Raw genomic sequence first — 25,315 nt, 5'->3', positions numbered from 1 at the left:
TTCTTTTCGCAGGGTTCTGCTCCTGTAACTGGTCTATCTGATACTTCATCAGAATCAGAGGATTCAGTAATGGAGCTTAATGGCAATCACGATATGGGTGATTTATCGAAGATGGAGAAGATATTCATAACTGGTGTACTTGATGAACTAAAGGTCTGCGTCAGCTATAGTTTTCAGGTAAGCGTTTTTTTAGGAATTCAATAGAAAGTTTCCTTGCAAAAGTCAGATCTGACAGGGCTGCATTTTGATAGCGTGACCAAAATATCATGAAGGTGCTCCTAACTAAAGAAAGGCGTTTATTTGAACTTCGAGCCATTGGTGGCCAGGTGATATATTCCCTGATACTGTTAGTCTAGTCTAAATATTTAGCATTTCCATGTCTAAAGCATCTATTTTTGACCACAGGTGGAGCTATCAGTTAGATCGAGTGACATCTTTATTGGAACTGTTTTAAAATCTTTGGAGATTGAAGATCTGGTTTCTGGGCACATCTTGTCCCAGCCACGTTATCTGGCCAGGTCATTCATCCGTAGCACTGAAACACTTATAACTGGTGCCCCAGGGAATCAGAGTTTTGAGGGTTCTGGTTCAATCCCTTCAGAAGGCGATGATACATTCTATGAAGCAACAGATAATTTGGTTGACTCTGGAAATTTGTTACTGAAATCCCCTAGTTTTACTCGTATTTCTGGTCTACTCCCTAGTGATGGAATTCAATCAACAAAGGAGATCACACTCGATGATTCAATGGATAGCTTTGTGAAAGCTCAAGTCGTTATCTATGACCAGAACTCTCCTCTTTATCATAATATAGATATGCAGGTAAGTAATTTTTGGCATTAGTTCAGTACATTGTTGAAGACTAGTTTTTTGTTAACTTATGGTTTCTGTTTTTTTTTTTTTTTAAATTTAATTCTCTTTTATGTGTGGTTGGTTTAGGTCACAGTCACCCTGGCTACGCTTTCATTTTTCTGTCGTCGACCAACAATTCTTGCAATAATGGAATTTGTAAATTCTATTACCATCAAGGATGAAAGCTGTGAATCTTTCAATAACAGTTCTTCAACAGCTGTTACAAATCATGACACCAGAGATGATGAAGTTGATGGTTCACAATTATTGGCAGTCAATGAGCCTTCTGTTAAAGGGTTGCTGGGAAAAGGGAAGTCCAGGATTGTATTTAATATAATATTAAATATGGCCCGTGCACAGATTTTATTAATGAATGAGGATGAAACTAAGCTTGCTGTTCTGTCACAAGAGAATTTGCTAACGGATATTAAGGTATGCTCAGGTTTATTGTTCCTCGTTACATTGGTAAATCATTTTTAAATATACTCCCTAATTTCTTTTCTTTTTTCGTTGAAATTCTTATGAAAAAACAAAAAAAATTTAGGTTCTAAAAGAAGAAATGGGGAATTTGAATCATTTCATTAAATTATCATGCCTCACAATTCTTATAACTTTTGGTTTGCAGGTATTTCCATCCTCTTTTAGTATTAAGGCATCCCTCGGAAATCTTAAAGTAAGTGATGAGAGTCTTCCAAGCAGCCATATGTATTTCTGGGCGTGTGATATGAGGAACCCCGGAGGTAGCTCATTTGTTGAGGTTAGATTCTCTCTCTCTCTCTCTCTCTCTCTCTCTCTCTCTCTTTATATATATATATATATATAGGGCTCTTCAGGTGCGGACGTCCCGATTCTGGCGACGGCACGCCGCAACGGCGTGGCGGACCAGCACAGCTGCACTACCCACCTCCCGGCGGTCCCATCTGTGCCGGTCGGAGCTCCATCGACGACCCACAGCGGCCGGAATTGTGAAATCGCCGGAATCTGCCCAGAAACTTGATTTTTGCAGATTTCGGCCGCCGTGGGTTGCCGATGGAGCTCCCGCCAGCACAGACGGGATCGCCGGGATGTGGGGAGTGCGGCTGTCGTGGTCCGCCCCGCCGTTGCGGCCTACCGTCGCCAGAATCGGCGAATCAGTTGTGGTTGTTTCTTCGTGGTTGTTTCTCTTGGTTTGCTGTGCTTGTTCTATTTCTCTGACTAACTTGTTAACCGATTCACTGCACTTTCCACTTTTTATATCCTTGTTAATGACTGTGGTACTGTGTTCCATATATCTTAACCGCTATTATGGATAGTTTTATGAATATTCAGTTTTGCAGTTGGTTTTCACTTCATTTAGTGCTGATGATGAGGACTATGAAGGTTATGAGTATAGCCTGTATGGGAATCTTTCAGAAGTACGCATCGTATATCTGAATCGATTTATCCAGGAGGTACTGTACATTTAAGTTTGTTTATCATGTACTCTTTATTTATATTTTTATTGTATTTTTTAAATTTATTTTCTCCGATACCCTTGTGTTTGTAAAATTTTATACAGGTGGTAAGTTATTTCATGGGTCTTGTTCCCAAAAACTCAAATGGAGTCGTGAAACTAAAAGATCAAGTAACAAATTCAGAGAAGTGGTTTACAACTAGTGATTTTGAAGGATCACCTGCTATAAAGTTGGACCTGTCTCTTCGGAAGCCTATTATATTGATGCCTCGTAGAACTGACAGTCTTGAGTAGGTTTATTTGCTCTTTAATATTTGACTCTGCTTAGTTTTAGATGGTGGACATATCTGTGGCTGCTTAAATATTTTTTATATCTCAATATTATGAACATTATATGAGATATATATATATATATATCCTCATTTTTTATTTCTTTATTTCAGCTACTTGAAGCTTGACATAGTTCATATTACTGTTAAAAGCACCTCTCAATGGTTTGGTGGAAGCAGAAATGACATTAATGCTGTTCATATGGAAGTATTAACAGTTCAGGTGAGAAAAATGCATTTTTGTTTGGAAATTATATGGAGGTTCCAACGAGAAGAAATTTTGGAAGTTGTTCTGCTGTTGGGTGTATAACACAGTAATATTGATTAATATGATAATTTTGCCTTTTCTTATTTTTTTCGTATAATGTTTACTATTATATTTTTAAGCATCACTTCTTAATTACTACTGTCTCTGCAAGCATGTTAATTGATATTTATGGGTTGGGGGTGTAGGTTGAGGATATCAATTTGAATGTTGGTTGTAGAGGAGAAGTGGGGGAAAGCATTATTCAAGATGTGAAGGGAGTATCTGTTGTGCTCCAAAGGTCACTTCGAGACTTGTTGCATCAAATACCAAATGTCGAGGTTTTAGTCAAGGTAATGCATCTCTTGTTGGCTGATGTTGTGAAGTAAAGGACCTACAGTCATGTTGCAGATTCATGCATAGTCACATTTAAATTTCAATTCAAATGACTGCTTTTCAGATGGAGAAATTAAAGGCATCTTTGTCAAACAGTGAATACCAAATTATTACTGACTGTGCACAGTCCAATATTTCTGAAACTCCACATACTGTGCCTCCGTTGAACCTTGATCCTGTGACATCTATAAGTAAAGGTGAAGCCATTACTCAGGATCCGACTGGTACTGCTTTGCCAACTGCAAGTGGGGAAGCCCGGGTGATGATGAAAGTTTGCGTTGTCATTGATTTGGTTGAATTGTGCTTACATTCTGGTATAGGGAGTGATGCATCTCTTGCCACTGTGCAGGTAGCCCCCCCTTTTTTTTTTTCCACTTGTCGGGAACTTATAAGAACACTATCTCTTTGAACATGCTGATGAATAGATAAACAGATCGACTTTGACATTGCAATATTGGTTAGTAATTAATATACAAGTTGGAGAAAATAATTATCGAGCCAACTTCAATACTATTTAATGAACTGATTACTCTTTTTTTTGTTTTTTTTACTCTTCTTTATCCTTATAGGTTTATACAAAATTTCATTAACAATAAACTCCTCTATCTTTTTCACTAGCATATATGTGCATATCTTGATTAATGGTTTTGTTTTAACCATTTTATCATCCAGATTACCGGTGCATGGCTACTCTACAAGACAAATACACTGGGGGATGGTTTCCTGTCGGCAACAATCAAGGGTTTCAGTGTGCTTGATGATCGTGAGGGTACTAAAGAAGAGTTTAGGTTGGCAATAGGAAAGCCTGAGAATATTGGTGCTTGTCCTGTAGACTCTGCAGCATATGATGACACTCAGCACACCACTGATGGAAATATCAAGAACTTGAATGATGTCGATTTAGTTCCTACAATGCTTATTGTTGATGCCAAATTTTGCCAGGCTCTAACATCAGTCTCGTTATGTATCCAAAGGCCACAACTTCTTGTTGCCCTTGACTTTCTGCTGGCTGTTGCTGAGTTTTTTATTCCTAAAGTCAGCGATGCACTATCAACTGAAGAAGTAAAGAACTCTGTTTATGGAATTGATGCAATAATTTTGAACCAGCCTACTTACAAGCAACCCTCCATTGAATTCTCTCTCACTCCATTAAGACCATTGGTAGTTGATGATGAAAGATGTGATCATTTTGTTTATGATGGTAATGGTGGAATATTGCATTTGAAAGATAGGCAGGGGTTCTATGTCGCCGGTTCAAGTTCAGAGCCTATTATATACATAGGAGATGGGAAAAGATTGCAATTCAAAAATGTCGTTATCAAGGTTTCTCTTCTCTCTATCTTCTTGCTAATCTTGATTCCAGGATTTACCATGCACTTTTATAGCAGTTTAAGTACTAATGCATGCTCTGTTGTAGAATGGGCTGTACTTAGATTCGTGTATATCCATGGGAAGCAACAGTAGCTATTCAGCTTTAGAGGAAGATAAAGTTCACATTGCAGGAGAGGATGAAGTTCCGAATTCGACTTCCTCAAGAGAAAGTCCCAAAAATTTGCCATCTGAAAACGCTGCAGTCAACAAATCATCGGAGATTATCATCGAGTTGGAGGTTTTATATATGCTTCACTTATTTCTTCCCCTTGTGCTCATTATTTGACATTGCTAAGTGTCTTCTTTACCAAGTCAAATGCTTCTTTGCAGGTGGTTGGCCCAGAGCTGACGTTTTATAATACTTCAGAAAAAATTGGGGAATCACTGATGCTCTCTAACCAACTTTTACATGCTCAATTGGATGGATTCTGCAGGTCACCTCCTATATATTTTCTGTTGTTCCTAATACAAATTATGAAGGTCTTGTTTTTATTTTTATTAAGATAGGGTTAGCTATCCCAATGTTTTTGTTTTTGTTTGTGTTTCCACCCTTTCTTTTATATTTTAGATTCTTCCATCTTATGGCTGTTATATCGGTTGACTAAATGACATATAGCATTCAATATGTTTGTTCTCTAATCCGAAAGAGGATCCACATGAGTCCTCCCACAATTACGAGGTGTGCTTGTATTACAAATTGTATGTTTAGTCCGCATAGACACCTTAATTAATTTATACTCAATTAAAGTCATAAAGCTGACAAATTAGATATCTCCTGCATTGCTAGTGCTACATAGGTTTCCAGAAGTTCAAATAAACAATTATGATCTATGATCTGTCTCATATATGATTTATTTTTAGGCTCTGATTGTATCAAGTTTCAGAGATCTATGGATATAAAAATTGACATTCTATATGGTCTTGCTACTTGCAGGCTCGTTTTGAAAGGTGATACGATCGAGATGAATGCAAATGTGCTTGGCTTCACAATGGAGAGTAATGGAATAAGGATATTGGAGCCTTTTGATACTTCTGTAAAATATTCAAATGCTTCTGGAAGGACCAATATACATCTGTCAGTTTCGGATATATTTATGAATTTTTCATTCAGCATCCTTAGGCTGTTTTTAGCAGTTGAAGAGGATATTATGGACTTTTTAAGCACGACGTCAAAGAAAATAACGGTAGTCTGCTCGCAGTTTGACAAGATTGGAACAATAAAAGGTAGATGGTTTGTTCTTGACTATGTGATTGCTAGAATATTAGCATGCCTATGTAAAGTGACATGCTGACGCATTCTTGCCCCGTTCCTTCACCTTTTCAGATCCCTCCAGTGATCAAATATATGCCTTTTGGAGACCTCATGCACCTCCTGGCTTTGCAGTTCTTGGGGATTATCTGACACCATTGTAAGTTGAAATTTCTTTTGAAACTCTGATTTTTCTATCCGAGTTGTGCCTCATGGTGATCTAATATTTACTATAAGAAGAGTGTTTCTTTTCTGGAAATATTTGATATACCTTGGATCTTATTTCAGGGACAAGCCTCCTACAAAGACAGTTCTTGCTGTAAATACCAGTTTCTCCAGAGTCAAGAAGCCCCTATCTTTCAAATTAATTTGGCCACCTTTACCTTCCACTGAGTCGTCTTCTCGTGGTGTAAATGATTTAGATACAACACCAAATGGTATCCTTTCTGATGAAAGTAGCTGCTCCATTTGGTTTCCTGAAGCGCCTGCTGGATATGTTGCGTTGGGCTGTGTGGTTTGTCCCGGAAGAGCACAACCGCCATTATCTTCTGCTTTTTGTATCTCGGCTTCATTGGTTTCTCCTTGTTCCCTAAGGGATTGCATTGCAATTAACACCAATGATCAGTATGTCTTTTTTTTTTTTTTTTGAAACTAGTTACTTTCTTAAAGTCCTGATTTTTTATTTCCTTTTAATGGACCATACCTACATACAAATTCAAATAAATACTAAATTTGACTGGATTTTAATTAGGGTTGGTGGACTATGTTTATCCATCAAATGTCAGAATCATTTTATAGCTATCAAATAGGATTCAGTTATTCGGTCCACTATGTTTAAGTGTACGTTGAATGTCTTGTTCTGTTGGCCAAACTGTCTCTCTTTCTTATGTGACTTGTTGCCGACTTCTTTGTATCATACGCTTTATATAGTCAGTAAAAAGCTCTTTCTTTTCCACCCAAAAAAGTTGAATTTAGTTATATGTTGGGCTACTGGACTATATGTTCTAGGCTTGATATATCGGTGAAGCTGTCAAGATCTGGAAATATTTAACTGTTGTGAACGTGCTATAAAATTTATATTTTAGGTTCCATGGAGCCAATAATGCTAGGAGATGTTTTCATTTTATTGTATGGATGATATACTGGGTGCTTGCTTCTTTTCCACACCTTTACCTTGACTAGAGATGTCGGAAATTTGAGTTCGATTTCATTTTACATTGCAGACATCAGTCAAGTTTAGCATTCTGGCGTGTAGATAACTCTGTTGGGACCTTTTTGCCAGCAGATCTTAATACTTCTAGCATCACCGGTGGAGCATATGATTTGCGTCACGTCATATTTGGATTTCCTGAAGCCTCGGCAAAATCATCCAATAGTTTAAATGCTCAGAATTCTGCTGAAAGCCACAATGTGCAGTCGGAAAGATCAGAAATAGTAAGCTCTGGTCACCGATGTGAAGCTGTTGCTACTTTTCATTTGATATGGTGGAATCAAGGCTCAAATTCAACAAAAAGGCTATCTATATGGCGTCCAGTTGTTCCCCCGGGAATGGTATACTTTGGTGACATTGCAGTGAAAGGGTATGAGCCTCCAAATACCTGCATTGTTCTTCATGATACTGAAGATGAAGAGCTTTTCAAATCCCCTCTTGATTACCAAATTGTAAGGCAAATTAGAAAACAGAGAGGAATGGAGAGTGTGTCCTTTTGGCTTCCTCAAGCTCCTCCAGGCTTTGTTGCCCTTGGTTGTATCGCATGTAAGGGGACACCTAAACAGTCTGATTTCAGCTCTTTCCGATGCATTCGTAGTGATTTGGTAACTGGAGATGAATTTTCAGAGGAGAGTATATGGGATACATCTGATGCCAAGCTTACAAAAGATTCATTCAGTATATGGGCAGTTGGCAATGAGTTGAGTACCTTTCTAGTTCGTGGTGGTTTGAAAAAGCCTCCAAAAAGGTTTGCTTTAAGGCTGGCCGATTCAAATGTACCCACCAGTTCAGATGATACTGTAATTGATGCGGAAATTAGAACGTTTTCTGCAGCACTTTTTGATGACTATGGTGGCTTGGTAAAAGTTTCTACTCCTAACAGTATTATATAGAATCATTAGCAAAGAGTTCCACCAACTTTTTAATGTGCAGTCTAAATTGGTTTGTTCTGTTGTTATTCTCTGTGAGGACTTTGCATTTAGAGGGAATATTCTGCAATTACTCTGCTTTCGAAAACTAATTATTATTACTTTTTTTTTCTAATGATTTATATGTCCTGTAATACCAAGAGATATCATTGATTTCTTGTCCATATGTGGTGGATTTCTTATCCAGGCGTTATACATATACTGTTGCTAGAATTGAGTTTGTCTTGTTCAAGCATTGCATGTATTCGTAAAAAGAAAAAAAATAGAAAAGTTTGCAATCTCTATCAGATTGTGTGTTCTATAGAGTATACTTTTGAAAATAACACAATATATATGTGCATAAGCTTAATCTTCAGAAGAATTCTGTTACACTAATTATGGGACTTGATTTTGGTTAACTCTCATGATTATTCCTGATATGCTATTGCAGATGGTTCCTTTGTGTAATTTGTCTTTAAGTGGAATCAGGTTCAGTATGCATGGAAGGACAGACAACTTGAATTCGACTGTGAGCTTCTCTTTGGCTGCTAGATCTTATAATGATAAGTATGAGGTTTGGGAGCCTCTTATTGAGCCGGTGGATGGTTTCCTAAGGTAATGTTGTACTCTTTGTCAAATCACAGGGATTTATAAGTGGGACCGATATTTAGTGGTTTGATCAGTAGTTGGGCTCTATGTATCTCTTTCCTAGTAATGTGTAGTATCAAATTTCTAAACCAAAACACTGCATCAATAAGAGTCAACCAACTGTAGCTTAGATCAAATAAAAGTCGGCCTTCAGTAATGTTTGCAAAAATTGATTAAACTTTGGTCTTTGGACACTTGTTTTGTCAGTCTGATGCTTTTATCTTTCTCACTTTTTAATGCCATGCCTTATTGTATTTTATATTTTATTAATCACGTCTAGTTTATGACCTAATTTATTGATACTTACAGATACCAATATGATCTGACTGCACCAAGTGCACCATCTCAGTTACGCCTTACATCGACTAGGGATCTGAACTTGAACATTTCTGTGTCCAACGCTAATATGATAATTCAAGCTTATGCAAGCTGGAACAGTCTTGTTCATGTCCCCCAGCATCATAAAAAAAGGGTAAATTTTTCAGTTTTCATATTGATTCTTGTGCATTTATGGCCATAGCTTATGTCTATATGTTTTCTTTGCTACTGTTTTTCTCTAAATTAAACAGGAAGCATTCTCTGCAACAGACGGGGAAGGACTTGTTATTGACATCCATCACAGGAGGAACTATGATATAATACCACAAAACAAGCTAGGTCAGGATATCTTTATTCGAGCTACTGAGTTGAGAGGACTTACAAACATAATCAAGATGTCATCTGGAGATGTGAGGCCTGTAAAAGTTCCTGTTTCCAAGAATATGTTGGACTCTCATTTGAAAGGGAAACTTTTCCACAAAATTAGAACAATGGTGACTTTCATCATAGTGGATGGGCAGGTACGTACTTTTACTTTGGTCAAGTAAACTGCCTTTTGATTCTGAACACCTTGCCTTTTATTTTATATGTCAAAAATAAATTTCTGGAGATTATTTGGCTGTGTTAATACTGAGAAAATGTTCTCCCTGATCCTGCCCATGTAAACTCTATTTGCCCTGCAGTTCCCACGGGTTAGAGGGTTGACATCTCCCCATTATACCTTAGCAATCCGTCTCATTCCTGACCGGAGTCTCCTTGGCGAAACACTGATTCACCAACAAAGCGCACGCACATGTGGAAGCAGCTCAAGTCACGTATCTGCAGAGCTTGAGTTTGTCAAATGGAATGAATTATTTTTCTTCAAAGTTGACTCTCCAGTATGTATCCTACTTTTCGGAAGCATCTTTTTCAATTAGATCAGTTCTCTGTTTTCATACCTGCTTTTTTCGCAAAAAATAGTAATCTAATGTAGAGATAATTGATGGATTTTGAGTTTCTTGGTGACTTTGTGTACAAGATCTGTGCCTCGTTTAGCAGTTCTTTAGTACCTTTCTAATCGATCAGTGCTAAATTTCTCATGCCTGACATCTGTTCACTCATAATCTGATTTCATTCAGAGATAATCAATGACGACTGCACCTTGTGATTTTAGGCAAACAAATTTATGAAGCGTTGCATTTTGCAAACCAAGTTTCGTTCTTGTCACTTGGTTATGCAGGCTGTGATCTAAACTTCACGTACTGAAGTTCACGTTAATATATATGTTCAGATTTTGAATAGTAATCTGAAGTATTGTTTATGTAGTAGTAATAATTATACTGTATTGTGTACTAATTTACTCATGACTTCAGGTTATGGTTTCGTTTATTTTGATTGTTTTTTTTTTCACCCACAAGATGAGTTCACCTGTTAATTATATTACATTTTTATTGTTTAGTGCTTACTTCCAGTGAAATATATTACCATCATTTTCTGTGGTACCACTTTGTGACCACCTGAAGATATTCTATGCTTGTTTGCGCAGGACTACTATTCCGTTGAGATCATTGTGACAGACATGGGGAAAGGTATTTATAATATGTATGTTGTTTTTTTTTTTATATGCAACCTTTCAAGTCCACATACGATAATAAACCATCTCTCAAAGTAATTATCGCATGCAGAGCATAAATATTTCAAAAATGTCTTTGCTAGAGGTCATAAAACAAGTCAACCGTGTCCTTTTTTAAGGGTTACTAATTAACATACTCATATCTGAACTAACTAGTTTCACTCACCCTGCATTCTTTCTTTGTATCTAATACTCCATCAAATTGGTACTGTCTACAATACCCTCATTGAAGTATGTGCGTCACAAGTGCATGATGCAAGTCTGTTCAGTACAATGAAAAATGATTGTATAACCGTGATTTAACAATAGACTCCTTTACCGTGTTAAACTTCCTGTTGTTATTCGTGACTGGAAATCTATAAAGAATGTATATGCATCACATGTGGTTATTGTTATGTATTTATTTGTTCTTAAAAAATCCTCTGATGGCAAAGGGACTTATGAGTACAGGTGTGCATTCTTTCTCTTCGTTATATCAAACTCTCTTTTGGGTAACATTCATTTGCTTTTCATGTTTATTATTATCAGGGCTCCCTTTAGGATTTTATTCAGCCCCTCTAAAGCAGATTTTGGGGAATTTAAATGATGATTCATATCCATATGATCATGTGAAGAAGTGGACAACTATTGAATTGTCCTCAGCAGAGTCTATGGTAAACACACCCCCCCCTTCTCCTCCTCCTCTCTCTCTCTCTCTCTCTCTCTCTGAAAATCTATTTGGTATGGTCAAACTGTAGTTTTTACTGTCAAGTTGATTTGCCACCTTTTATGTGTCAAATGTGTTTCAGGATGATAACTATAAGAAGTTAGGTGGGAAAGTCAGATGTGCTGTATTGCTGTCACCAAAATCTGAAGGAGAGATAAGTGATCAATATGATAACAGTAACACCAAATCTGGATTTATTCAAATCAGTCCTAGAAGGGAAGGACCTTGGACCACTGTACGGCTAAACTATGCTGCCTCAGCTGCTTGTTGGCGGTTAGGCAATGATGTTGTTGCAAGTGAAGTACGTGTAAAGGATGGCAATAGATATGTGAATATTAGGTCTCTTGTTTCAGTACGTAACAGTACCGATTTCGTGCTGGATTTGTGTCTTGTACCGAGAGTTTCTATCGAGAATGCGAGTTTAACAGAAAATGCAAGTACTCCCGAGGGTTTACAGACCCATAGCAACAGTTTTCAGACAGATGAGTTCCTTGAAACTGAAAGATACAGCCCGTCCACTGGCTGGGTTGGCTCCATGGAACCAAGCCAAGATATAATTGAAAGTGGAGGATCCCATCAGGTATTATTCTAGTACAAGTTGATCTTGATATGTATTGGCAGTGATTATAAGGGTGTTTTTATTTAACATTATTCAATAGGTCACATCAGCTTTATATACATTTGTTTAGGAAACTTTTGAACTTTTTATGATAATTTCTTTTCTAATATGTTCAAACACCATTTTCTTTTCTGATAATTTCTTTTTCACTATGATAATTTTGAGCTGTTAAACTCTTTCTGACTACTGTCAATAATATAGGAATTTTCAACAATTGAGCTACCACCAGGCTGGGAATGGGTCGATGATTGGCATTTGGATACAGCATCTATCGACACTGCTGATGGTTGGGTCTATGCCCCAGATGTTGCAAGTCTAAAATGGCCCGAGAGCTTTGATCCCTTACGATTTGTGAACTATGCAAGACAGAGGAGATGGATTAGGAATAGGAAACAAAGTACTACAAATCAGGAATTTTTTGTTGGAACTTTGAAACCTGGAGATACCACACCCCTTCCTCTATATGGCATAACCCAATCTGGATTGTATGTCTTGCGTTTAAAGCCTTCTAATCTTGGCGTTCATGATGAGTATTCTTGGAGTTCAGTGGTGGATGAATCTGAACAAGCAGAAGAATCTGGTTCGTCAAAAGTATGTCCTGAGATTAGTGTATCGGCGCTCACTGAGTCAGAGAAACTATTATATTGTTCGCAGATAACTAGTACTTCTTCAAGTGTTCCCCACAAATTGTGGTTTTGCATGAGTATACAAGCAACAGAAATTGCGAAAGACATTCATTCTGATTCTATCCAGGATTGGAATCTTGTGGTTAAATCCCCTTTATCTATCTCCAATTTTCTTCCCCTTGCAGCTGAGTTTTCTGTTCTTGAGATGCAAGAAAATGGTGGATTTGTTGCCCGCTCCAGAGGAGTGTTTTCTCCAGGAAAGACTGTGAATGTCTTTAGTGCCAACATAAGAAAACCTTTATACTTTTCACTGCTTCCACAAAGAGGATGGTTGCCCATACATGTGAGTTCTAGTTGCCACTATCCTTGTCATTTTACTCCTGTACTTGTGTTTCTTCGCATATAACGTTAGCTAGTCTGATCCTTCTGTTGTCTTTGTAGGAAGCTGTACTTTTGTCCCATCCTCATGATGTTCCATCAAAAACCATAAACTTAAGAAGTTCGATATCTGGAAGGTAAAGCCCTACTATGCCTACTCGGTCTGTGGCCTTTTCATTTGTATATGGAATACCCGCTCCATAGTTTCTTTATTTTGTGAATGCAGGATTGTTCAAATTATTCTTGAGAAGAATTCCGTTGAAGAGCACCCACTGCATGCTAAGATCATTAGACTCTATGCTCCTTATTGGTTTTCAATTGCTCGGTGTCCTCCTCTCACATTCAGGCTTATAGATATAGAAGGGAAGAAACAAACCTGGAAGAGAGGTGGTTTATTTCAGTCTAAAGAGAATAATGAAATTCTTCTTGAGGAAGTAAGTGAAGAGGAAATATATGAAGGCCATACAATTGCTTCAGCTTTGAATTTTAAAATGCTGGGCCTTTCTGTGTCGATTGAAGAATCTGGCAACAAGCAGTTCGGACCTGTTAAAGATCTTTCTCCCCTTGGTGATATGGTATATCTCAGTATGAAATTCATTGAACATAATTGCATTGGGATGAGTCTTGAAATTCTCTATTTCCCTGTTTTAGGATGGATCATTGGATGTCCTAGGTTATGATGGCGAAGGCAATTGCATGCAGCTTTTTGTTACCACAAAACCATGCTTGTATCAATCTGTTCCTACAAAGGTATATATTTATGAGTACAGGATGGATTATCTTAAATGTTGAATCGCATGTTTACCTTTTTAGTTTTCACTCTTTTCAGGTTATATCTGTCCGGCCATATATGACCTTCACCAACAGACTTGGTTGTGATGTATATATTAAGTTATGCAGCGAGGATGAACCAAAAGTCCTTCGTCCATGTGATTCAAGAATATCATTTGTATACCGCGTGTCAGATGGAACAAATAAACTTCAGGTAGTGTATGTTGTTGTATAACTATTTTTCAATTTATGCATTTTTAAATGAGTACTTAAAACAAAACATATTAGTATTTACTGGGCTTGTAGTCTTGAATGTTTCCTTAACTTGGTGTTTTAAGGTCAAGCAACTTTACAACAGTAAGGAATTATATTGGTTTACTTTATAGCCAGGATTAATAGGTTTACTTCAAATCCAACTAAAATATGCAATTTCCCTTCAAGTTCGCAAGCCCTTGTGTATCAAATAGACAAGTATTTATTGTTTCGTTTCTAATATGTGTGTGGTTAACATTGTTTGCAATGTTAGGGCTTTTAGATTACATAGGATAAGTGGTTATGGATCGTACTAAATCTACTTTACATACTACACTAACAAGTATAGTTGTGATTCCTTCCTACTGTAAGACTCCCATTCTGTCAGTCGTATATCTTTGTTTTCTTTTCTTTTCTTCTCTTTTTTTTTTGCATTAAAAAAATTTAAAACATTGCTGTAATCTTCTTTTTTTCTCCTAATACTGGGACCAACTTTGATAGTATTTTTTTTTCTGTTCCGGCTTTAGGTTCGATTAAAAGACACCAACTGGTCATTTCCTATTCAAATTATGAAAGAGGACACAATCTCTCTAGTTTTAAGGAGGCATGATGGTACTCGAACATTTTTGAGAACAGAAATTCGGGGATATGAAGAAGGCTCACGTTTCATCATTGTATTCCGCCTTGGATCATCTAATGGTCCTATCAGGTAGTTAGTTATTCATACCTTTTATGCTTTGCTTGCATATGTGAATGAATATATACGTAAATTTACCAGCCCATCATTTGATTTCCTGAGCAGAATCGAGAACCGAACTGTCAGCAAAACAATTAACATACGCCAATCTAGATTTGGTGAAGACGCATGGGTTCCTCTAAACCCTTTCTCAACAACAAATTTTGCTTGGGAAGACCCATATGGCCAAAGATTTATAGAGGCTAAGGTCGAGAATGACCTCTCCACTGGAGTTTGGGAACTTGATTTGGATAGAACGGAGATATTTTCTTCTGAAGAATTAGGATTGCAGTTTCATGTTGTAGAAATTGGTGATATCAGGATAGGAAGGTTCAGTGACACCAGAACTATAGATGCAAGTTTGCCTGAACATGTTGGATCTCTGCAGCTTACTGGGGATTGGGGACATTCTAACCTGCAGAGTATGAATCAGAATAAGGGTGCCTCACCTCTTGAGCTTATAATTGAGCTTGGAGTTGTAGGGCTTTCAATTATAGACCATAGGCCAAAGGAGGTCTCCTACTTCTATTTTGAGAGGGTATTTCTTTCATATTCAACGGGCTACGATGGTGGAATGACGAGCAGGTAAGACCAGCACCTTCTGATATTAGCGCCATTTTTCTCATGTCTTAAAATCCCATTGTTATGATAACATACTGTCCATAGACGTTTTTTTGTCATAATTGTCCATGTACGTTGTTATAGGCCATTTCAACCTAATTTTTCATGAATGATTAGTTAGATCAAGTTAGCATAATTGTTGGACAATTGGCCATTTTAACCATCATCACAGCATTCTAATTAATTTCAGTGTAGAAGGATGATTGAGCGTTGCATGTTGATTTTTTTTTTTTTGAGAAAAGTATACCACCAGCTTACCACTGAATTGATCAAGTATTATCATCTTATTAAAACTAATAAAGAGATAATAGTACAACATATTTATGAATTGAGACACATTTGTTGAATATTCTTAAGGTAACAGCATATTCTCATCTACTGAATTTCAATATGATGAAATCATTTTCTCCTCTTTTGTAATACCGATGTAACATGTTTGTGAGATAAGAACATTTGTCATCCTTTCAGGTTTAAGCTCATACTGGGCCACATGCAGCTGGACAACCAGCTCCCTCTAGCACTGATGCCAGTGTTGTTGGCTCCTGAACTGGATTCTGATATGCATCATCCAGTTTTCAAGATGACTATAACAATGCGTAATGAAAATACTGATGGCATCCAGGTCTACCCTTATATTTATATCCGGGTAATGCTTCTCAACACTATGACCGAACAATGAACATACTTTGTTTCATTGTAAGCACAGAAGTGATTTTCTTAGCTCTTACCAAAGTTCTTGGTCCCATGATAGGTAACTGATAAGTGTTGGAGGCTTAATATTCATGAACCAATAATTTGGGCTTTGGTGGATCTGTACAATAAACTACAATTAGATCGTATGCCTAAAAGTTCTAGTGTTGCAGGAGTTGATCCAGAAATACGCATTGAGTAAGTCCCAATTTCCGCTTGTTTACAGAAAACTTGCATTCTTTCAGTGTGCCTGCATAGATTTTATGTGACTCATTTTCCTTCGGTTAATTGCTAGAAATGCAAATTGTTAATTTGTTGAGGTAGGTTTGTAGTTTATCTAGAAGATACTGAATAGTTGTATAGCACATGACCCTTTACTGATAAATATATATCTCTTCATATGTAATTGGTGTGTAAAATCATGTATATACATATATTTATTGTTTGCTTGCAAGTTGGTGAACACTGATGCAGGTGAATATACAAGTTCTTTATTTTCCTTTTCAATTAACTTGTCCCGGTTTCGGGGGGACATGCAATGTTTGCTTCTTCTTTACACTTTCTAACATGACCCATATGAAACCCAGACTTTATACGATCATCATGTTCCTAATTCTTTGTGCTATCTGCTCACCAGCTACTGGGTTTCTCAAATCTACTAAATAGTGTATGGAGGTGGTAGTGAACTAATGATATTGTTGTTTTCTTCTATGAGAAAATTTTTCGGCTTCATTCCCAAATCATAACCTTTTCTATCTTTCCTTCCTGTCTGATTTTTCAGCCTAGTAGACATTTCAGAAATTAGGCTAAAGGTGGCACTGGAAACAGCACCAGCTCAGAGACCTCATGGTGTTCTAGGGGTATGGAGCCCAATACTATCAGCAATTGGAAATGCATTCAAGATTCAGGTCAGCTGTCTAAATATTCTTATATATTTATTCAAGAGCCCAATATTATTTTTCATATTGGAGTTGTTATGGGTTACTAGACATCCTACTGTTATGAGTCTACTGATTTGAACTCTTCGAGGATATTCTTCACAGAAGTTCCATTAGGATCTGTATATCTGCATCAATATTTAGGGCCAAGGTGATATTGAACATCAGCACGTACATATTCAGATCATCACGAGAATGTAACTTTATGTTGATAGCATTTTTTTTTTGTTGAGCTCCTTCTCATCTGTAACTGATATCTCATTAGGTGCATCTGAGAAGGGTAATGCACAAAGACAGATTCATGCGGAGGAGTTCCATTGTCTCTGCCATTGGTAACCGTGTTTGGAGAGACATGATCCATAACCCTTTACATCTGTTATTTTCGGTTGATGTTCTTGGTATGACAAGTTCAACATTGGCGTCTCTTAGTAAAGGGTTTGCTGAGCTCTCAACTGATGGGCAGTTCACGAACCTCCGGTCAAAACAGGTAAAGATTTCATAGCAACTGAATAGAAAAAACAGAACTGCAATAGTGTTTTCTTGAAGACTGAATTTAACCTTTGTCAGGTATTTTCGAGGAGAATTACGGGGGTGGGTGATGGAATCATTCAAGGCACAGAAGCATTTGTGCAAGGTGTTGCTTTTGGGGTATCTGGAGTAGTGAAAAAGCCAGTTGAGAGTGCAAGGCAGAATGGTCTTTCAGGACTTGTTCACGGGCTTGGACGTGCATTCCTGGGAGTTATTGTGCAACCAGTGAGTGGGGCATTGGATTTTTTCTCATTGACTGTCGATGGTATTGGAGCAAGTTGTTCGAAATGCCTTGAGGCCTTCAATAGCAAGACCACATTTCAGAGAATTAGAAACCCACGGGCAATCCGTGCCAATGGTATACTTAGAGAATATTCTGAGAGAGAAGCAGTTGGGCAGGTAATTTCTATGACTTTCGCAAGGCTGGAAAATTGGAAACTTTTTCAACATAAATAATACATAGAAAACCAAGTTTTGAAACTACAGGGACCTGTAAATTTTTATGGCTATAAAGTAGGATTTAGTTTCTCTTTATAATCCTAGAATTTGTTGTCTTTGTTAGTTGTAAGCTTAACATTGTTGACATGTTTCAAATGCATGTATATTATTAAAATCTGATAAGTCTGTTACTTCGTATGCATGTATAATAAGTCCGTTACTTTGTACCTTTTTACCTTTTTTATTACACATTTATGGAATACAATATTAATGTCGATTTCCTTTTCCATTTGTCGTAGATGATTTTATACCTTGCAGAAGCACAGCGGCACTTCGGTTGTACTGAACTATTTAAGGAGCCCTCGAAGTTTGCTCGGTCTGATTACTATGAAGAGCACTATATTGTGCCCTACCAGCGAATTGTTGTAGTGACCAATAAGCGAGTGATGTTGCTTCAGGTTAACAGAGCATTGTTGTCTGTAGCATATAGTTTATCATTGTTTATATTGGAGTTATAGTTTGTAAATTGTCTTTCTGCATGAAACTCAATTATTTTTATTTGCTCCCTAGTGTTTGGCTCCAGACAAAATGGACAGGAAACCGTGCAAGATCATGTGGGATGTTCCTTGGGAAGAGCTTATGTCAGTGGAGTTGGCTAGGGCAGGTCAAAATCAGCCATCTCACTTGATCCTTCACCTCAAAAATTTTAGGAGATCAGAGAATTTTGTTCAGGTCATAAAGTGCAGTGTTGAAGAAGAACTAGAGGGGAGGGAACCCCAAGCTGTTAGGATCTGTTCTACCGTATGTAAGATGTGGAAAGCATACCAGTCTGCCATGAAAAGCCTAATGTTGAAGGTCAATACTGTGCAGAAACATTATTTCCATCAAGAGAGCGTACATAAAACCCTAACAATGACTTAAATTGTAGGTTCCATCAAGTCAGCGACATGTGTATTTTGCTTGGTCTGAAGCTGATGGGAGAGAAAAACGTACACTGAACAAAGCAGTGACTAGGCTGAGAGAGCTCCCATCATACAGTTCTTCATCAGAAGGTAGAAGATTTGTTAAACACAGCATCAACTTTTCAAAAATTTGGAGCAGTGAACAAGAATCCAGAGGTCGATGCACATTGTGCAAAAAGCAGGTGCTCTTAGTATTTATGTGCTTTAGTTGCTCCGTCCTTGAAATCTCTACTGTTATCTGGAAGATTGGACAATTTGATTTTCTGTTATTTTTTATCTCACTTTAAAGATGAAACAATATTTCATATTGTTAGGTTTTGGAAGATGCTGGATTATGCAGCATTTGGAGACCCATTTGCCCCGACGGGTAATTATGAGCTTATCTCACCCACATACCACTTATCATTACTATTTCCTAGATAGTCTTGCATTTTGTTCTGTTATTGCTTTTTGCCATGTATTGAAATTGTTTTACTTACGTTCTTGTGAATTTGTTGTGGCCAGAGCATCAAGTTCCAAGTGTATTTTCCATATTTATGTATTTATTTTTTATTGCTATATTCAAAGTTGGTTTTTGCAAGGCTCGCCTCTTTTAATTTTGACTCTGGGTACTTTGCTAAGGATTGTTTATACTTTATAGCACAATACCTTAAGATCAAGGTTTAATCTATCTCCGCAGCCACCCCATGGCATCCAACTTAAAGGACAAAATACTACAAAATAATTAAAAGATAACAATGGCATTTGCTGCTCTCTTGTTATTATTTTCTTTCTTCCTTTTCTGTATTGCATTACAAATAAGGAAAAAAATTAAGAAATACTCTGCCAAGCAAGAAAGTAGAACCTTATCTAATCTGTATGCTAATTTAAGTTTGTCAGGGGAGTTATGCAGTTCAGGTGGAAAATAATACTGGTGTGTTTTCCTTCAGGTATGTCTCCATTGGAGATATTGCTCACATTGGCAGCCATCCTCCAAACGTTGCGGCAGTTTACCGTAAAATTGACAGGTTGTTTGCACATCCCGTTGGATACGACCTGGTAAGTAACTTATAATTATTGACTAGATTATTAACTCATTAGGTTGGTTTAGAACTTTGAAGTCTCTACATCTGTTTTTTTTTTGGACATTGAAGTCTTCTGCATCAATTATTAATAACTGTAATATGGCATCTCTCATATTATACTACAAGGTGAGAGCAAATCAATTCAATAATCAATGCGTGTATTTAAGTGGTTGTTGTGCTGTGTTGTAAACTGTAGCAATTTATGATCAATACTATATATATATATCCTCATATAAATTGGTGTCTTGAGTATTAACATATTTAGCAGGTTGTATTGTTTTTTGGTTCATATGTTTAGTCATCTGTGGAATGTTTTTAACACCACTTTATTTATTATTATTTTATTTAAGATACCACTTTATTTCTTAGAACAACAATATTTATGCAATTAGGGGATATTGTAAATGTTACATGTAAGAAGTTTACTCATATTTGAACTCCATACAAACCTTATAATCATGAACCCGTCATCTGCATCATTGATACTTTACTCCAGTGAGTGATAGCTTTCATGATTATGTATGAAACTCGTATTTGGCTAAAAAGATTTCTGATAATGGTTGATCTGAATGTGTAGGTATGGAGAAATTGCTTGGATGACTATGCGACATCAGTATCTATTTGGCACCCTAGAGCTCCAGAAGGATTTGTATCTCCTGGATGCATAGCTGTGGCTGGTTTTGCTGAGCCAGAACCCAATTTGGTTCACTGTGTGGCTTTATCACTTGCTGAGCAGACTGAATTTGAAGAGCAAAAGGTTTGGTCAGCTCCAGATTCTTATCCATGGGCGTGTCACATTTATCAAGTCCACAGTGAAGCTCTTCACTTTGTGGCATTAAGACAAAGCAAGGAAGAATCTGATTGGAAACCTTTGAGAATTCTTGATGATCCTCAGGCCCTATTGCAGTCATTGAAAGAGCACTAACATAATGGGTTATAAAGACCTTTCTCCATTTCTTTTCCATAGTAGTGTGTAGGATGTCTCTCATCACAGTTTTGGGTGCAGTTTGCAATTAGATACACAGGGCATAACACATAGGAACTTGTATATGATACTTGTAAGTAGTCTCAAATTAAAGTATATGATACTTGTAAGTAGTCTCAAATTAAAGTTCTAGTTTTGGCTGTTTGTTTCAATCTTCCAAAGTGTTCATGCACATTTAGAAAGAATGAATGTCACTGCTATATTTGTATATGGGATGAAAGTGGGAAAGGATCCCAGGAAATGCTTGTGTGGCGTTTTCCTTGTGCTTTTTTTTTTTCATCTCTTCCTCTCTGTTTGATAGTTTATATAATGTTTCGTATATACTTAGTCTGCGTCTTTCCCCGGTGTATTTTCATCGCATTGCAACGCAGCTGTGCCTTTAGCCTTTCATTTCGATTGAGACCAATGATGATGGTCATGTTAGTCATGTTACTGCTCCTTGTAAAGCGGGCACGGCTGCATAAAGCCATTGATAGCTCGTGCGGTTGGCCTGAAAAAGAATTGCAATGCACTGTCAAGCCTAATGGAAATCTTAATAACAGGATTCAGGATTACCAACACCAAGAATGCAACAAACAGGGATACTGGCATTCGATTATGCAATAGATTTGTAACGACCTTAAATGTTAAATCCGCTAACAACTATAAAATAACTTTAATAAATGAAATTACATTATAGCAGTTGTATATTCATCTTGAGTTTAAACTAGCTCAGTTACCGAAATTGTATTACAATAATTACATAATGTAAAGATGTACAGTTTTCATCTCTCACAAAAACTATATTCCATCTTTATGTCGCAACTCCGCCGTCGCCAGGCCATCTCCGGCTAGTGCACCAGTCCCGCCGTGTTCGCCTCCTTGTCATCGTCCTCCCTGCTGCAACGGCTTGTTCTATCTCCAAGGGATAAGAGAGAAACGAGAAGGAGAAGCAGTCGCATTCCGGTGAGTTCGTAGCATTTTCCGACTCCTATGGCCACCGATTCGGTTGTTCCTGGTATCGATTCTCATCACTCCGTGCTTTACATGTTTGTGTCCTTAGTTTATCGATTTGGTGAAGTTTTGACGAACTTCAATTTATGGGTTTGTGTTCTTCGACGTTGGGACTGCTGAACTGGTTTGGCTTCTCTTGGCTTGGGATTCCGTCCTCTTTACGTGGAGCAAATCTTTCAGTTAATCTGTTGGTTGTTGCTGAGTTGCAAGGTTCCTTAATTAAGGTGAAGCTAGCAGAGAGTTTCTTGCCATCAATTCGTTGGGGAAGCTGCTAGTTTGAATACAAGCCTTGAGTCAACTGGAAGCCTCCCTGAATCGAGTTGATAACACAACATCGAGTTGATGCATTCTGCTTTACTGTGTCTCTCAATCTTCACTTTCTCCGCCCTTTCTAGTGGAAGTGGCGGAGGTATGGCCTCTATTAATTTGCAGCGAAAACATTATAAATGTGGTGGGATATTGCTTCTGATATGGAGGCTCTGCGGGTGAAAGAGCTTGATTCATCTGTACCCAATCCTCCCCCTTCCTCTATGGGCTCGAGCTACAATGTCATTTATCAAGGTATTTCCCTAATTTGCTTTGAGTGCGGTTGTTATGGGCATGCCAAGGATAAATGCCCCTCTGTGGTTCATATTCCTTGCCCTGCAGATGTTGATGACTTTGGTAATATTTTTAAGCAGAAAAGAACTCTTTTAGCTAGAATTTGTGGGATCCAGAAGTGTTTAGCTAGAGGTAATAATACTTTTCTTCACGTTCTTGAGAAGGGGTTAATTGCCAAGTATGAAAAAATTAGAGATGCTGAACCTCTGTTTTGGAAGCAGAAATCAAGGGACAAATGGTTAAAAGATGGTGATAGAAATACTAATTTTTTTTCACCTAACCATTGTGGTTCGGAGGAGAAGAAATAAGATATCATTGTTGATAGAATTAGACCTAAGTTGGGAAAATGGATTAGCCCTAATCAGGTTAGCTTTATTCCAGGAAGGCATATCTCTGACAACATTATGATTGCTCAAGAAATCTTATATAAATGCAGGAACTCTAAGGGTGCTAAAGGCTTCATGGCTTGGAAATTGTTCTTTCGAAAGCTTATGACAAAGAGTTTCATCGAGCAGGTTCTTTATGAGGTCAAACTTCCGTGCAATATTATTAAGTTGATTATGAGTTGTATTACTTCTGCTAGCTATCAAATTATCGTAAATGGTGAATTATCGGAGCCTTTTAAATGGGGCAAAGGAATTAGGCAGGGGGACCCTCTCTCTCCTTATCTCTTTGTCCTTTGCATGGAACATTTATCTCATCTTTATAAGAACTGTGGTTGTTTCCAAACATTAGCTCCCAATTCAATCCTCTACAAATGGGCCTTTTGTCTCCCAATCATTCTTTGCAGATGATTTAATTCTCTTTGCTGAGCTCTCGGGACAAACTGTGAACTTTGAGAAATCTAATGTCTCAGTTAGGATTGCTGAGGAAATAAGCAAAGATCTGTGGTTCTCCGCTAACTGATGATCTAGGAACTTACCTTGGTATGCCTCTGCTTCATAAAAGAGTTAATAAGAACACCTATGCTAGTATTTTTGACAAGGTTCAAGCCAGGTTGGCTAGTTGGAAAAGTAAGACTCTTAATATGGCAGGAAGATTAAGTTTCCTATGTCAATTTGTGACAAGCTGGATAAACTCAATATGAGTTTTCTATGGGGCGATATTGAGCAGAAAAAGAAAGTCCATCTTACTAATTAGGATACAGTCTGCATGCCTAAATGCTATGGTGGCTTGGGGATTAAAAAGTCAGCTAATATGAACATGGCCATGCTTGCTAAATCTAGTTGGAGAGTTGTTCAAAAAGACCAAGGGCTTTGGAGCAAGATTTATATGAGGAAGTATCTTCATTCTGGTTCTCTCCTGCAGAATTCTTATAAAAAAACTTGTTCAGTGCTCAAGTACTTGGTCTGGTATTGTGTATGGGGCTAATTTACTGCGAAAATGGCTTACCTAGAGAGTTGGCAGTGGTTTTCAGACTAAAATTTGGATTGATAATTGGGCTCCTTCTGGATCCTTCTCAACCATGCTATTAATCATGATATTGTCAATACTAACTCTGTTGTGAATGAATTTTGGATTGATAGTAGCTGGAATATGATCATGCTTGGTGAAAATCTTCCTCAAGAAATAATTGTTCAAGTGTTATCTGTTCCTATTGCTGAATGTGATATTCCTGATCAAGTTATATGGGGGGCAGACTTCTTCTGGAATTTTCTCCGTAAAATCTGCTTACAATGTGCTATGTGATGAACATGGCTTCCAAAAGTATTGTTGGATGAAGATTTGGTCTCTTCATATACCTCCAAAGATTAAAATATTCTTATGGACCTTTGTTTCAAGTAAATTGTTAACTAATGAGCAAAGGTTTCGAAGGAAGCTTGCCTCCAATCCTCACTACAAATTATGTACTAATACCCCAGAAACAATGATTCACATTTTCAGGGACTGTCCTAAGTCTAAACAGGTTTGACAAAATTTTAAGATTCACTCGAATATCCTTGCTACTTTTGTTTTAAGTTGGGAAAATTGGATTTATGCTAATTTGCTTTAGAAATTGTACTATATGAATAATATCAGTTGTAATATCTTCTTCATCTATTGTTGTTGGTTCATATGGAAATGGAGGTGCAAATCCATTTTTGACAGATCCTTCAAGTATCCTTTTAATAATTCTGGAGTTGTTTTTAGTTATGCTGATGAATGGGCTAAAGCTAATACTAAGCTTGGTACAAACTTTGCCTAAACATGTGAGATGCTATATTGGATTAAACCTACAGTTGGAAATTTTAAATTGAATATTGATGGCTCCATGATGAATAATGGAAATATTGGAGCAAGGGGTGTGCTTAGAGATGAGGTTGGCTGTTGGCAGGATGAGTTTATGGTGAACATTGGGACTGGAAGTTGAGTCTGATTCTTTAGTGCTTATTAATCTTCTTCAACATGATAATATTGATTTGCATCCTTTTGGGACCTTGATAATGAACTGCAGAAACTTGATGTGTGTCTTTGACTTTATTGATGTGAAGCATGTCTGTAGAGAGATGAATATGGTAGCTGATATCCTTGGCGAGGGCTGCACCATCAACCAAATTTTACATCTAATGATTCTTTAGAGGTATATGTATCTTACAAGACCAACGTAGATGGTTTTTTGTGTTTTGCTGGATGACATTGTTGGTCTTTCTAGAGCTGTGGAGTTTATGACTTGTAGCTCTAGCTAGTTTCTTCTTTGCTTTCTTTTGTTTGGCCTAATGGCCTCATTTGTACAAAAAAAAAAAATACCAGGTCATGGATCGACTCTTTTAGATGGATCCGACCCGACCCGACCCTTATCTCTCTCTCTCTCTCTCTCTCTCTCTCTTAAACCCCAAAGAAATCTTCTCTCCCTCTCCGC

General features: G+C 37.4%; 1 protein-coding gene across 1 annotated transcript in view; it reads left to right on the top strand.

Moving 5' to 3' along the window:
* The window catches only part of LOC126794616 (uncharacterized), a 33,732-nt gene extending 12,593 nt beyond the window's left edge, over nt 1-21,139 (top strand). The window contains exons 22-63 of the mRNA XM_050521373.1: nt 13-177; nt 252-326; nt 406-822; nt 940-1,284; nt 1,478-1,609; nt 2,169-2,282; nt 2,390-2,574; nt 2,728-2,836; nt 3,067-3,210; nt 3,318-3,602; nt 3,926-4,576; nt 4,671-4,862; nt 4,955-5,058; nt 5,559-5,848; nt 5,949-6,033; nt 6,162-6,497; nt 7,097-7,943; nt 8,443-8,606; nt 8,949-9,111; nt 9,209-9,478; nt 9,641-9,835; nt 10,483-10,525; nt 11,098-11,222; nt 11,358-11,855; nt 12,096-12,863; nt 12,962-13,035; nt 13,125-13,473; nt 13,550-13,648; nt 13,728-13,883; nt 14,449-14,630; nt 14,724-15,242; nt 15,747-15,924; nt 16,030-16,166; nt 16,750-16,876; nt 17,172-17,393; nt 17,474-17,833; nt 18,172-18,330; nt 18,443-18,727; nt 18,801-19,016; nt 19,149-19,201; nt 19,764-19,872; nt 20,476-21,139. Coding sequence (XP_050377330.1) covers nt 13-177; nt 252-326; nt 406-822; nt 940-1,284; nt 1,478-1,609; nt 2,169-2,282; nt 2,390-2,574; nt 2,728-2,836; nt 3,067-3,210; nt 3,318-3,602; nt 3,926-4,576; nt 4,671-4,862; nt 4,955-5,058; nt 5,559-5,848; nt 5,949-6,033; nt 6,162-6,497; nt 7,097-7,943; nt 8,443-8,606; nt 8,949-9,111; nt 9,209-9,478; nt 9,641-9,835; nt 10,483-10,525; nt 11,098-11,222; nt 11,358-11,855; nt 12,096-12,863; nt 12,962-13,035; nt 13,125-13,473; nt 13,550-13,648; nt 13,728-13,883; nt 14,449-14,630; nt 14,724-15,242; nt 15,747-15,924; nt 16,030-16,166; nt 16,750-16,876; nt 17,172-17,393; nt 17,474-17,833; nt 18,172-18,330; nt 18,443-18,727; nt 18,801-19,016; nt 19,149-19,201; nt 19,764-19,872; nt 20,476-20,823 — 10,275 coding nt within the window. The 3' untranslated portion in view covers nt 20,824-21,139. The remainder of the gene's footprint in view (nt 1-12; nt 178-251; nt 327-405; nt 823-939; nt 1,285-1,477; nt 1,610-2,168; nt 2,283-2,389; nt 2,575-2,727; nt 2,837-3,066; nt 3,211-3,317; nt 3,603-3,925; nt 4,577-4,670; nt 4,863-4,954; nt 5,059-5,558; nt 5,849-5,948; nt 6,034-6,161; nt 6,498-7,096; nt 7,944-8,442; nt 8,607-8,948; nt 9,112-9,208; nt 9,479-9,640; nt 9,836-10,482; nt 10,526-11,097; nt 11,223-11,357; nt 11,856-12,095; nt 12,864-12,961; nt 13,036-13,124; nt 13,474-13,549; nt 13,649-13,727; nt 13,884-14,448; nt 14,631-14,723; nt 15,243-15,746; nt 15,925-16,029; nt 16,167-16,749; nt 16,877-17,171; nt 17,394-17,473; nt 17,834-18,171; nt 18,331-18,442; nt 18,728-18,800; nt 19,017-19,148; nt 19,202-19,763; nt 19,873-20,475) is intronic.
* The last annotated feature ends 4,176 nt before the right edge of the window (nt 21,140-25,315 follow it).

This window comes from Argentina anserina, chromosome 5, assembly GCF_933775445.1.
Source record: "Argentina anserina chromosome 5, drPotAnse1.1, whole genome shotgun sequence".
Lineage (NCBI taxonomy): Eukaryota > Viridiplantae > Streptophyta > Magnoliopsida > Rosales > Rosaceae > Argentina > Argentina anserina.
Note: the sequence above shows the minus strand (reverse complement) of the source record. Positions and strands in the feature narration are given on the sequence as shown.